This window comes from Stegastes partitus, unplaced genomic scaffold, assembly GCF_000690725.1.
Source record: "Stegastes partitus isolate 25-593 unplaced genomic scaffold, Stegastes_partitus-1.0.2 Scaffold394, whole genome shotgun sequence".
Classification (NCBI taxonomy): domain Eukaryota; kingdom Metazoa; phylum Chordata; class Actinopteri; family Pomacentridae; genus Stegastes; species Stegastes partitus.
In genome coordinates this window covers 345,260-359,101 of record NW_007578125.1, presented here as the reverse complement: position 1 = coordinate 359,101, position 13,842 = coordinate 345,260, and the positions used below count along the sequence as shown (strand labels likewise).

The 13,842-nt window shown below is 40.4% G+C and overlaps 1 protein-coding gene across 2 annotated transcripts in view; it reads left to right on the top strand.

Annotated features, from left to right (window-relative positions):
- The window catches only part of znf236 (zinc finger protein 236), a 68,980-nt gene that overhangs the window by 35,634 nt on the left and 19,504 nt on the right, over window positions 1-13,842 (top strand). For both annotated transcript variants that reach the window (XM_008285286.1, XM_008285287.1), the window contains exons 18-26: window positions 502-653; window positions 1,250-1,426; window positions 2,620-2,920; window positions 4,542-4,645; window positions 4,829-5,272; window positions 7,554-7,699; window positions 11,302-11,533; window positions 11,627-11,818; window positions 13,101-13,259. In XM_008285286.1, the coding sequence (XP_008283508.1) occupies window positions 502-653; window positions 1,250-1,426; window positions 2,620-2,920; window positions 4,542-4,645; window positions 4,829-5,272; window positions 7,554-7,699; window positions 11,302-11,533; window positions 11,627-11,818; window positions 13,101-13,259 (1,907 nt within the window). The remainder of the gene's footprint in view (window positions 1-501; window positions 654-1,249; window positions 1,427-2,619; window positions 2,921-4,541; window positions 4,646-4,828; window positions 5,273-7,553; window positions 7,700-11,301; window positions 11,534-11,626; window positions 11,819-13,100; window positions 13,260-13,842) is intronic.

The window sequence follows — 13,842 nt, the reverse complement described above, 5'->3', positions numbered from 1 at the left end:
AAAAGAACTTCACACAGCACAGCTAGCAGTTGCACGTACATCCCTGTGCAATAAAACAACAAAACTTCACCTGCCAGCTACTTCAGGGACTGCAGGCCCTTGCCTGTCAGCAAAAGGCTTATCATTTTGTTAGGAACCTGTACTGAGTCACATCACTGCAGTTTAGGTGGTGTTTTTGATGACTCCTGTTCATTTAGAATTCTCTTGAGTTGTGTCTACGAAAGTCAGTCAGGTCACTTATGCGGTTTGGGTCTAGTAAGTTTAGACAGAAAGCACAACTCGGTGCCTCTGGGTTTACAAGCTGAAGAATGAAGCTTAGTTTAAATAGTGTGAGGGAACCTGAGTTTTCTAGAAACACAAGCTTTTAACGGTCAATATGTAGACTGTATGAATCTCTCTTTTTCCAATAAAACGTATTGGTCTATTCCACAAATCAGTTCACTTTGCGTTGTCATAAATAACAGTAATTATATATATTTTTTTGCTTTTTTTCATCTTCAGGTGTAATTGGTGCAATAAAGGATTTAAAAAGTCGAGCCATTTGAAGCAGCATGTAAGATCCCACACTGGGGAGAAACCATTCCCATGTCACCTCTGTGGACGAGCCTTTGTATCATCCGGAGTACTAAAGTCTCATCTCAATACGCATACAGGTAAGCTTGCACTACAACGTTGTCTGCAGGCTTCCTAGTTTATTGCCATTGTCCACACTCATAGCCTTTAAAGGTCAATCACTAAATTGGTCATTTATTCAGTCTAACCTTTACACTGTGACAAATATATTTTTTTTTATTCCCTTGTCTTCCAAAGTCGACCTTGCTTACTTTTAATTAACACCACAATTGCAAATCTAAAAAGATTTAAATTGGTCTCAAAAGCACTTCTACACCATTGACTTCCAAAGTCAGTCCTCATGATGTGTAGTGCAACGTAAAACCTGTAAAAGAAGAAAAGAAGAAAAATCCTTATTCCCTATGTAGGAAAAAAATAATGTTCAGGAGTGTTTGAATATAACTATTAGAGCTACTAGTTTTAAAATGTACATGATAAATACGGGGAGTGTAGTATTAACATTGTGTTTATGTGCAAACTTACATTAGACACTAGAAAGTTGTCCAGTTTTCTCATTTATATTTTTAAATCTCCAGAAATTTCTCGCAGTAAAAATCACTAAAGGGCTTTTAAATGCAACTTCCTAAAACCTGAAGACAGCCGATGAAACCCTGCCTGTGTAATCTCTCACTGACAGGAGTGAAGCCCTTTAAGTGTAATGTTTGTGACGCCTCATTCACCACCAATGGCAGCCTGAACCGCCACATGATTATCCACATCAAGTCTTTCAAGTGCTCCATGTGTGATGAGAGCTTCCGGACCAGCCTGCTGTGTAAAAGGCACATGAAGAAGGAGCACGCTGTGGACGATCAGAGTAAGGATGCTCGGACGACATTTGAATGATTTATTTCATAACACTTTTTTTTTCATTCATATTCCATTGCTTCTCCAAAGTTAGGAAAAAGTTCTGAAAGTTGGACAGCAAACTTTCTAGTGGTGTGAAAATGATTCAAATAGGCAGGGAAAGGGGAACATTAAAGGTACAGTTGATCAGCATGGGGCAGATTGATCTCTGAATTAAATCTGGGCGACACAGGAATCTGGAAAAGGCAAGAAAAAAAATGAAAAAAAAATCGAAAAAGACAGCCTTCAAGACAAGCACAGGCATATGCATTTGGCTACAGACACTCATCGTCATCTTGCATGGTAACTCTACCTACACGACCTCGTCAACCACCACAACACATTTAGGAATTACTGGAAAATGAAATTAGCAGCTTTCCCATCCAGGAGGAGAACGCTAGGCTCAGAATATCGTAGTTACTGAACGTAACTCCCTTCTGTGAGCATGCTTTGCGAATACTAACAGATGTCAATCTGGAAAAGCAACTTTTCCTGCATCTGCATTTGTAAAACAGTAAATAGGAACAACGCCGTCTCTCTGAGAATACCTGCGATTGGCCAAACCGTCCTGTCACAAGGTGGATTTCCTAACGTCTAAAAACGGAGCCAAGATTAGGCACAGAAGTCTAGTTTCCTCCCTGACCATTTGACTTATATATTTATATATTTTACATAGTGAAAGGTCATCATTTAGTCTTTGTCAAGCAATGCCACAAATTACTGCCTACTCCAGATTTAATACATAGGTTTGTCATTGTTTTGAAACAGCAAATCTGTTGTGTGTGGACATAGTATCTCTTTTTATTGGGATAAGTGAACAGTACCAGTTAAAGTATGAATGTACCAGGAGCTTTCCTTGTTTTTACAATTACAATATAGAACAAAATTAAAGACTCCCAGAAAAGTAAATAACACATAGGTAGTCATGTAGTGAACAAAAAAGCAGATATAAAACAGAGCAAATGTATGTCTTAAATTTTAGATCCTTCAAAAGAGCCACACTTTGCTTTTATAACAGTTTCTCTCAACCAGCTTTATAAGGAATATTTTTCCAGCAGTTCCATGAACACTTTCTGGCTGCTTTTCCTTCACTCCATCATTCCTTCACTCTTGGTCAAGTAGTGGCTAGTATGTAGTAGTAATGACAGACTTCACTCATCACAGTTATAGGTCTGGATAGTCAAGACGTGGAGGAAGAAGAAGACGATGAGGAAGGTGAACAAAAGACGTCCAAGAGGAGAGGCTTGGAAATCATCACTTTCACTGAGGAGCAAGCGGCCGAGCTGGCGAAGGATCCCGGCGAGGAGGCCTCTGTGTCAGAGCGAATCCTCGCCCAGTCGGCGGCTGAAAGGGATCGAATCAGCGAGATCAAAGACAAAGCTGTGGAGCTGGAAACAGAACCCAAGTTCGCCAACTGCTGCAGTTACTGCCCCAAGAGCTTCAAGAAGCCCAGCGACCTCGTCAGGTAAATACCACGCCTGTTCTGAGAAGGAATTTAGAAGAAATATGGTCATCATAAGGCAAAATCTAAATAGGTTGTTTGGGAAACTTCTTCAGTCTTGAAGCCACTAGTCTGAAATGAATCATGACAAAACTTTTGGAAATAGAAACATTAGCATACCACTGTTTTCTGAGTAACAGTAACTAGTTAAACCCAGTGGGAACAGCCTTTTGGTTCTCAATCATCATTATTCATCAATCTTTGCACAGCTATCAAATGAAATAGATCACATTGTACAAACTGAAAACAAGCGATGCTGCAGAAGTGTGACGGAAAAAGAAACCAAGCTGACAGGAGATCAGCAGGATTACAGCTCACCATCGGATCCATGCTGGAAACCAAAACAGCGGTTCGTGACTCTCCCCTTTCAGTTTCTTCTACCAAAATTGACGTTTTTTGGTGGAGCAACTGAAAACAGCAAAGAACAGAAAAGGCATCTGTCAAAAGTTTTTTTTTAAGTATTTTTTTTTAGTATGTCTTTACCATGTAACAGGATCTTGAGTCCTACTGTATAATTATACGAGTTCATAAGGAAGGTGCCACCACAGTAAGTAATAGTAATACACTGTGTATAAAACACAGGAGTGAGTTAGACTTTAAACCATTGACTTAAAATCAATCACTTTTGTCATAAACTTAATATCTATGAAAAAGCGCACAACTTCTTCATTGGTCTTGTACCTCAGAAAACCTTTAACCAAAATGAGTTTATGGTTGCAACCACTAGTTTTAATACTCTTTAAATACAGTAAGCTGTTGATTTTGTAGATTATTGTTTCATTTTGAGTAAAATAGACAACAAAGCAGGGTATACTTTAGGGCGGAGCTAACTTGTGAACATGTCTTGCCATGCGTAGTGTCCTCGAGGTCTCAGTCACATCAACCCCTCGCTTGTTACATCCGGTTTTGAAAGAACACGATGGCAACAGCTGAATAGTAAACTCAAGTCTTCAAAACAGTACACTTTTCGCTACTATACGAGTATGTGACAAATCAACATGTTAAATCTGTGTCAGTGGTTCACAGACCAATAGTTGACTGCTACATCGTTCTATCAATACATACAGCTTAACCTTTTAATCATGCATTTGCCATTTCATTATGGAGATTCAGGTTGCCATCAGGTTAGATTAGGCCTTTTAAACCTTTACAAATAAAATATACAGAAATCATGTAACTTTCTTGTTCAAATATTGTATTTAAAGGGTTTTCAATCTAATAAGATTAAAATTAAAATGTGTTTGAAGCTAGAAGAAGCTGGTCCACAACACTTCTCTTCAAACAGAGCTTTTTTTCCTATTCCTCTCAGATGCTCACCAGTGAGCCACATTAATTTTTTAAGTTATCATATTCAGAGTCAGGGGGCATTTGCAGTGTCTTGGAAGCTCATGCAACAAGCAGCACTGAAAGGCATGAGGTGGAAGAGAGCTCTCAGGTGATAATAAGATTGTATATTCTGATGACTTTTTCCATTACTTCACTCTTGCAATCGCTATTGCACGCACTTTGTCATTTTGCCAGTCTTAAATCTCTCATTTTTCCTCCTTATTCAAGTTTGACTATGTCGGTATATCTCAATGTCTAGGCACATCAGGATCCACACAGGAGAAAGACCGTACAAGTGTGATGACTGTGGGAAGAGTTTTACAGTGAAGTCAACCCTGGACTGCCATGTGAAAACACATACAGGTTAGTGGTTCATTATGACAGTCAATTGTTTAATCAAGTAGAGTCTAGAATTTGCAACAGTCAAGGAACGTACAGAAATAGATTTTTCTCAATAATGGATAAACTGTTTAAATTCTCACCACAAAGAGACATCTTAATTCATATTCAGTTGACTATTAATAATACCCTCCTTATTCTTTGCAGGTCAGAAACTGTTCAGCTGTCATATGTGCAACACCTCCTTCTCTACAAAAGGCAGCCTCAAGGTGCACATGCGCCTCCACACTGGCTCCAAGCCCTTCAAATGCCCCTTCTGTGAACTCCGCTTCAGGACTTCAGGTCACCGCAAAACCCACATCCAGTGTCACTTCCGTCCAAACAGCGACAGTCGCAAATCCAAGAGGTCTTCCTTGTCTGGCGGTCAGTCCAGACAGGGGCAAGACCCGGGTGCCGGGCAGACCGTGGCGTCGGGTCAGGGGCAGCAGCCGGCCGCTTCGGAGGCTCTTCAACCCGTGGGCCTGCTACAAACGCCCAACTCTGACCCCAGCATTTACCTCCCAGCCAATCAAGTCCTGACAGGGCAGTTTGACCAGAATCTACTGCAACCGGGGCTAGTAGGACAGGCCATCCTACCTGCCTCCATGTCAGGTAGGGATTGTGGATGGATCAATGCATGTGCTCTCAAAAACATACACCAAGAGGGGAAAAAAAATGTTTGCAGAGCTGTAGAAGTGGACATTCGTTTTTTTTTGTTGTTGTTGTAGTTGTAGAGCTTTGGTTTTACTAACTCACAGTTAATATGGACAAAAAGCATCAGTTTAGAGGATAAACAGACTTAATTGAGTCAGATTTTTTTGTCATATAATCAAACAAAATTTAAATATCAGACAAGAATTGAAGTGAGAAAAAAACCACAGAAGCAGTGTCATCTCCGAAGTAATACTTAGTCTTACAAGCAAATTGTACAATTGTGTAAACTATTGGTCTTGTACTTTTTCTGTCACATTTGCTCCGTCTTCTTGTTTGAGGAGGATGCACACAGTAGAAAGACCGTATAAGTGTGATGACCGTGGGAAGAGTTTTGCAGTAAAATCGATCCTGTATGAGACAAACCCTTTCACATGGACGGATTATTTATTTTACTTTATTTTTCAGGGGTGCATCCTCATTGGCTAAAACATTTTTGAGTGACAGCTCAATGGCCTGGATGATGTTCAGTGCCAGATGGACTTCATCTCTCAATGATGATTTTACATCTAAATGTAGTCACAGTATAGCCTTTAACTTACGGGTATGGTGACTTTGTTTGATGCCATCGATGTTATAGATTCAGGATTTTAGTGGAGCAGCTTGAAGTGATTAACATACTGGGCTGTGTTTCCGTCACTACTGAGAACAGAAACAGAAGAATATGTAAATGACAACAGCTTTATCAGGAGTTCAGTTGTATAGAAGTTTTATTTTCTAGCACATTCTTATTCTTGTTATTTACCAAGTTGTGTTTGACTGTACTGACATATCTGACTCCGTAAATGTCAGGCTGATGATTAATTCTGCAGGGATCAGAATATCTCTCGCCAGCTGTCCGGTTATCTTTCAACAGCATCAGACCTGTTGCTCTGGATAACATCATTTACATCACCGTGCCTGAAAAGGCCAATACTCGGAGGACAAAGGTGCTTTATCACCACAAGCCACCTTCTGTGTGATTCCTGTGCTCCAATCACAGGACTCCATTTGATTGTTCTACGGATAAATCTCAATGTGATACAAAAAATCCATTAGCGTACTTCCAAAACAAACTCTTGTGCTGTTTGTACTCGGCTTAGAAGCGTTTTTGAGAGAGATAAAACAAGATATCAAAGAACAAGGTCTTTTAATCTTCTGTAGCAGGCTTTCACACTTTCAACAGCAGAGCATCGAAGGCTCCCCTGTGTGTGGAAATGATACTAAGCCTCGAACACTACAAGAGGATTGTCAACAATTTAGGTTGTATTTCATATTTACAATTACTCATTTGATGAGGACTTTATGTAACATTCACTGAAACAATTGCACAAGTTAAGGAAGTTTTGTTTTCAGACTAGCTCCAGTTCCCCAAGTTTGGATTCGGGGGTTGCAAGAAATAAAACGGGTTTCTGATCAGAAGGAAACTAATTATTAAAAATGTTGTTTGCTCCACTGGGGTATGAAAAATTATTCATAAGGGAGCAGCAGTAATTTCTGAATGTTCTCTAAAACATTCCAAATTAACTGACGTTATAGACTGATTTGTGGCTTGCTTTGAAACTACCTTCGCTGTATTGCTACCGGAGTTTTCCAAAACTCTCTACAGTCATTACTTTTTTCTTCAAGCCATTCCAAATTTATTTTTATTTTTTCCTCTCAGTCTCCTTGCTTTCTCCAGTTTATAAGAGCTCACTCCACTCCCTCTCTTTCATCATGTGGGGAAAAGATTACAAATTTTTCTTTGTTGTCTGTCAGTCTTTTGGCGGAACTTATTCATGAGTTCCTCAGAGCCTCTTACTTCAGATATCCGTCCTTCATCAGAAACCATCAGGGTTTTTTTTTTAGTAGTTAAGAAGCGTAGCGGTGCATGTGATGTGTTGGATATCATGCCGGCATATGTGGCCTTTGACATGAAATGTAACATTAATGCATCCACCTCCAGGGTCATTCTCATCTGTTATCATGAAAGTACCTCTCAGCCTCTCAGTACCTCTTCAAACTGAATTTTTCTGGCGTGAACAGTTAGTTGAGCTGAGCTGTAGATTCTGTATAAACTCCAAAACACATGTAGCAGCAGAAAAATATTCTACTCGATGTCCCTCTGCTGCCTGAAAGGTTAATTAGTGTGACATTTAGATTTTAATACTTGCCTAATTTTGCACTAATGTTTAATACCTGTGTGTTTGTGTGCTTGCTGCAGCTGCAGGAGACCTGACTGTGTCTCTCCCAGACGGCCTGACCACACTGGATGGCCTCCACTTGCAGCTGACGCCCGCCAACCTCGTGTGCCCGAACGTCCAGATTTCTGGCATCGATACCAGCAACATCAACAACATCACACTACAGGTTACTGAAACCTTGTGTTATTATCCATGTCTGCCATCACCTTGACCTGACAGAGGCCACGTTATGCAAAATCCAGGGTTTCACATAATGATTTCTCCCCAGTCTGTCTTGAGAGCCACAAACCAGGAGAAAAGATCGTCTTTGTTTCCTTTCTACAGAGTTTAGAAAGTGTGTCTCTGAATGAGTCATTTAGGTTCGTCGCCTGTTGTGATGTCACAACGGGATAAGCACCGTTCCCCCCACGTGACTCCTCCCCTTTTGGGCTCATCTCTGCTACTCACTCAATAGAGGCTGTGTCCACATGCTACAGCTGCTCCTACTAAGTGTGAACTGTTTCATGTCATATTCAGACAATTGGGACATTCTAGTTTGTCACAATATTGCACCTTCACAGTCACAATCTGTACGGTGAAATGAGCTGTCATCTGTTTGTGGCTTAAGCCTTTTTATAAAAACGCGAGACACCACGACGGAGGTGACGTAACTGAGCAGACAAAAGCATTCTGGCCTGCGTGCTGCAAAATCAGCATGTAGCAAGACTTCCTGGCATTTATTGGGACATACAAAATCTTTCTCTGGCATTCTATTTAATATGGTAGTATGGATATTGGAATACGCCCAGAGTGGATGCAGAGAGATGTGCCTGTTGCCCTCTTCCTGAAAGAAATGAAATGAAATGAAAAATACTTTATTTATCCCAGAAGGGAAATTCAATATTGTAAAAGCTCACTTTTTTCTTCTAAACAACACAACATACATTCCACACAACAACAACAACGATCATTCAGTCAGTCAACCGCCAGCCAGTCAGACCCGCCCCCCAAGGCGATGTACGCCGGCAGGAACGAATTCCTGCACCTCCCCGCTCCACAGCGAAACCGATGCAGCCCCCCACCGAACACACTCTGCTGATTCCTCACTGTGTTGTGGAGAGGGTGGGAAGAATCCTCCATCATCTTCAAAGGGATGTGTTTTAGCAGCAGCTCAGTTGGATTTAAAGCTACAGATACTTAAATAGCCTGTTTGGAGCAGGGCTGAAACTAGAATTATAATGGTATGGTATATTTAATGATCCATCTTGTACTTGGCACTGAAACTGAGAATAAACATTCTGGGGACATGTGGCACTTGCCTTAATCTGATAGAAAGGCATTTCATAAAGGACCTTTAAGTTGTCAAAAACCTTGTGCTCCACAGCAGTTTCTACATTTTTCAAGTCTCATGACCCAAACCTTCACATATTACACTATGATCCGCTACGATTGTTAGTGAATGCAACCAAATTATACAAGTTTCATAATCAGAAGATGTATACAAGGCATCCATGTACCGTCCAATTTTTTGTGATGACAATCACATATGCTCTTAGATGCTGACCTACTTACGGCACATGTACTAAAAAGCATCCTCCAAGCAGACCAGACACTATGCACCCATCTTGTCCACAGTGTTGTCCATATACACAACCTCAGTGGAGTACAACCAGGCCACAGTTCATTAAAAACGTCATAATAATGTAAAGATTGGAGCATATTTTTCTAATAATACCATTTCGCTTTACATCTTGTCTTATACCAACAAACTTATAAGAAGACGAACCTAAGCTAAAGTGGACTTTCTTATTACTTCTTTGGTGTGTATTCACATCATGTCACCCAATTACTTTCTGTAAAATGGCTCTTAGATGTGATAATGCCTGATCAATCACATTTTTTTTGAGTAGCTCTTTAAAATCTCAGTAGCTTCTAACTAACAGATCAAAGATTGCTTTTGCGTGGGATGTGTTTTAATTACTGACTTAGGCTTTTTGCTGCAGCTGTGTTGACACGCTGGCAATGTATTTGCTAATAATTACACAGATAAGCCTCTTGTTATTACTACCAAATTTTTAATTATAATGATTTTTTTTTCTTGAACTCAAAGGTTTCTTCTGCCTGAAAATCACATAAACAAGTGACAAAACACAGAAAGACATTGTACTATGGATGTAAATGATATATTTTCAATTATTTCATGGTTCGTTTTTTTCATGTTTACTAAAAATGCCATTTCCAGAAGTGTCCATCCTGTAGCTCAGTAAGTAGTGACAAAAACTTTATTTGCCACCATTCAGAATCCATTTCTCGATCGTTTTAGCCGTATGTTTCAGACCATTGTCTTGCTGGAAAGTCCAATGCTGCCCTTGGCAACTTTTTTTCTGCAGACTGCCTGATGTTTTCCTCCAGAATATTAATTTATTCCTCTGTTCTTACGATGCTGTTTACTTTAGCAAGGTTGGCTGGGTCTTTTCCTGAAAAACACTGCAAATCATTACATTCCCAACACAGTGCCTGACCGTTAGGATTGCATTCTTGGGGTTGAATGCTTCAGCTTTCCTTTGCCAAACAAAAGCCACATCCTTGTGTTTCAACAACATCATTTCATCCCCATCCAGCTACAGAACAGATGAGCAAGGGTTTAAACAGTTTTTGACATGAGATTTTTACTATAAATGTAAAAGTATCCATAGAAATAGTTCAGCATTAACTTTTTAAAAAATGTCATAACTTCTTTTTTTCTCCTGTTCATGTCATTTTCAGCCAGAACAAACCTATTGGTGATATGAGAAATCACCATAAATCAAAGTTTGGCATGAATATGAAATGAATTTGGGCTTAACTGTATAAGCAGTTCTCTACAATGCAAGACTTTTTCTTTGCACAATTTGACTAGTGAGTGTTTGTCTACAGTGTGTACTCAAATGAGCAGCGTAGCTGAGGGATAGTCCCACAAGAGCACCAATACAAGATTCCATAGAGCTGTTGCACAGCAATCTAATAATGAGTTTGTTCAGTCAAATGTAAAACCAATATTTTTCGTATTTAATATTTTGTTTCTGGCACTTCTAATCTGCACACTGGGGTTTTAATCCATTTAGATGTTTTTTAATGCTGAGTTGAAATTATTCAGACAGTGTCGTTACTGATGTCTTTTGTCCTCAACTCATAAAGCATAATAATGAGAAGAAGGATGTTTATCGTGTATCCTCCACAGTGGTGCTTTGTTTGCGAGATATTTCATTATCACTGTTGTCCTCATAGTCAGTAAAGGGCATTTCTTGTTGAAAGTTAAACCATGCGAGAATAAATAATGAATACAAGAATTAAACAGCTTGTTAAAACTATTTAAATACACTAACTCTTTATCACTATGAAACTAAATTATAATGTTCACATTAATGGCACCCATAATTTGCGGAACAGAGAATTGAACTAAATGCACTTCAGCAGAAAAGAATGTCCATACACTCATATTTCAGATTTTTTTTGGACATCAAGAAATCTAACAAACCACTGTTTTCTGTTCTTATCAGATGTCGCAGAGGGTAATGAAAGTCATCTCCTCAAAAAAATTGCATAGACGCCATCTCAGAGGCGCATTATATTTCATTTAAAACCATACATCAAAGATTTGGTGAAAAGTGTGAAAAAGAAGAACTTTGCCGACTCGTTCCCCGTGTTTTTAAGAAAACAACCTGAGGCGGTTTCCTCCTCACACAGACTCCATTTGCTTCCTTATTATAACATCTCCGTTTTCATCTGAAGTTGTTTTTTCTCTTCCAGATCGACCATACCCTCTTCCAGCAGACCTTACAGCAGGGCGGCCTCCTCTCTCAGCCCCTGAGCGTCGACACCGGCTTGGTCTCGCACTCCGGCAGCCAGCTGATGTCCACGACCGACCCCTCGGTGTCGGCCAACGTCGTCATCCACCCACTGACCAGCCTGGCCCTGCAGCCCTCCACCATCGCACCTGCGCAGGTCACAATGGCCGGACTTTCTGAGCAGGACGCCGCCGGTATGTGTCATGGCCTTAAGTGAAGCAATTACTTGCTAGTCACACTCTGTTACACGCTTAATCACTACCTATGCCTTACCGGGGGTTGCGCAGGTTCTCAGGACCTTAGCCATGTCATGGGCAGCTCTGGGCTAGTAGCTGGAGGCAGCAGCGGCCAGGAAATTACTCTGACCATCAACAATTCCAGCCTGACACAAGCCCTCGCCCAGGTCCAGGCCCAGGCTTCAGCTGCTGGCTCCAGCAGTGCAGCAGGAAACCCTCAGGAGATCACCCTCACCATATCAGGTATGAACCGCCGGATAAAGGCCCTCAGGCCCATCAGAATAACATACAAACAACTACACTGTCTTTTTTTACAAAAACTGAAACAGGCTATCAGTATCAGACAAACATGGAATATAAATACCCATAGGGATCAGTGCAGCATCTATTGATTTCCTCTCTCAGGTGAACACGCTAGCAGGCAGAGAGAGAGAAACAGGCAGTAATTCCTCATGGCCTTTTCTTTCATTTTGAAGCTGCTTCACAGTATTCACAGCGGTATTCGAAGTTAGGAGTGGTATCATTTTTCACTTCCCTCCATCAGCGTCAACCCCAGTCGGTCGTCAATCAAACCGGGGATATATGTTTTATCCACAGCATAGAGGGACGTCGCAGCTGTGTCACTAAACCCACTAAGTCAAGATAGATCACTCCTGCCTGCAGAACTCGATCAATGGCAGCGTTTCCTCTGGGCCCTGCTCAGCCGCCGCTCTTACATTCAGTATTCTGATGGATTGTACTGTAATTCGTATTATTCAGAATAAATCTTCAGAAAGCTATCTGTACTTTTTAGTTGTACTGTAGTAACATGGTAAAAATGTACAAACGTGTTTTTTTTGTTTTGTTTTGTTTTGTTTTTTCCATTTTCCTTCCCTTATGTATACCGGTTTTCTTGTTTTTTCTTCTAGCAATTTATTGACTGTTTTCCCAAACTAGAGGCTACCTGCAGCCATATAAAAAAAATATTTACGGTTTCCTTTTAAGAAGACTTTCTCCCTGAAGGGTCTCCTGTCAAGACATTTCAGTACCTCGGCTGGAGATTTATTGTCTAACAATGAACAAATATTGCAAAAAAACATAGCTAAATAAATGATAACTTTTGAACTGATTACAGCATATTTTTCCTCTTATGCAAGGATTTGAATTTTAAAACTGTCCACTACATTCTCTTCATAGTTTAGCCAGTTACAGGTGTAAGCCATTGTAAGATATCAATACCTCAGCAGCAGCACTAGTCTGTTACTGTCTAGTAGGAGAGTGTACAAAGAAAAGCAGTCGTTTCTTTTCTTAGGGGGTCATACATACAGGCACATACATAAATCACTATGTACTGAAAACTGCTCTAACTTTTAAGAGTTCTTAGGACAAATGGTTCTGTGCATGAATGTTAAAGGGTTTTATTGCTTTTTGTATGGTATTTAGAGGTTTTAAAAAAATGTATTCAAGTTAACTGGCAGTAAAAAACTAAAAATGTATTTTTCAGTTACCCTGTTTTTCCAAATATGTCACCATTTTACCTTTGCAGGTCAAGATCTGATCCCCCAGCATAACAGCTCTAACGGTGCCGAGCTGAACGGCAGCATCAGGCTGGCGTCGCCGCTCAACAGCCAGCCCACCAGTGCAACCCTGACCATCACCAACGACCACCTCCTACCTCAGAGCCCCGCCAACACTGGAATGGCAGGTGAGGACTGAGTGTGGGGAGTAACTGGAGGGGTGCCCTCTTTTTGAAAGGTTTTACAGGATATTCCAAATATTTACACGTAATAGAATCCACGAAACACCTCGCATGTATTATGACAAGGCAAGATGGTGAAGGCAGCATGATTTACAGAATGACAGTAGCACTCCACAAGCTGAAAAAGACGCACCTTTTTACCAAATCAAAGCTGTTGTGCTTGTTCACTACTTTTACCTCCATCGATCTCCTTGCGTTCACTGCCAGCCTGTTTTGCTGCTTGTATTCTTTTAGCTCACATTAGCATACACACAAGGTTTCCACCGTAAATACTCACAGAGGGACATCAGTCAGATCGGACTCTATGATAAGTAAACAAGATAAGATCAGTCTGCGATGGTAAGCTCATACATTTTGCTCCTTCATTAACTGAAATAGACGGAAAGTCATATGTTTCTGCTGGTGTCCAGGTAGTATCCTCTGCTACCCGGGAGAATATTAATTACGTTATCTGCTGTAATTTCAATACTTTTTGATGGCATTTTTTTTGCTTTACAAAACCAACTTAACTTATGCAAAACCTCTCCTG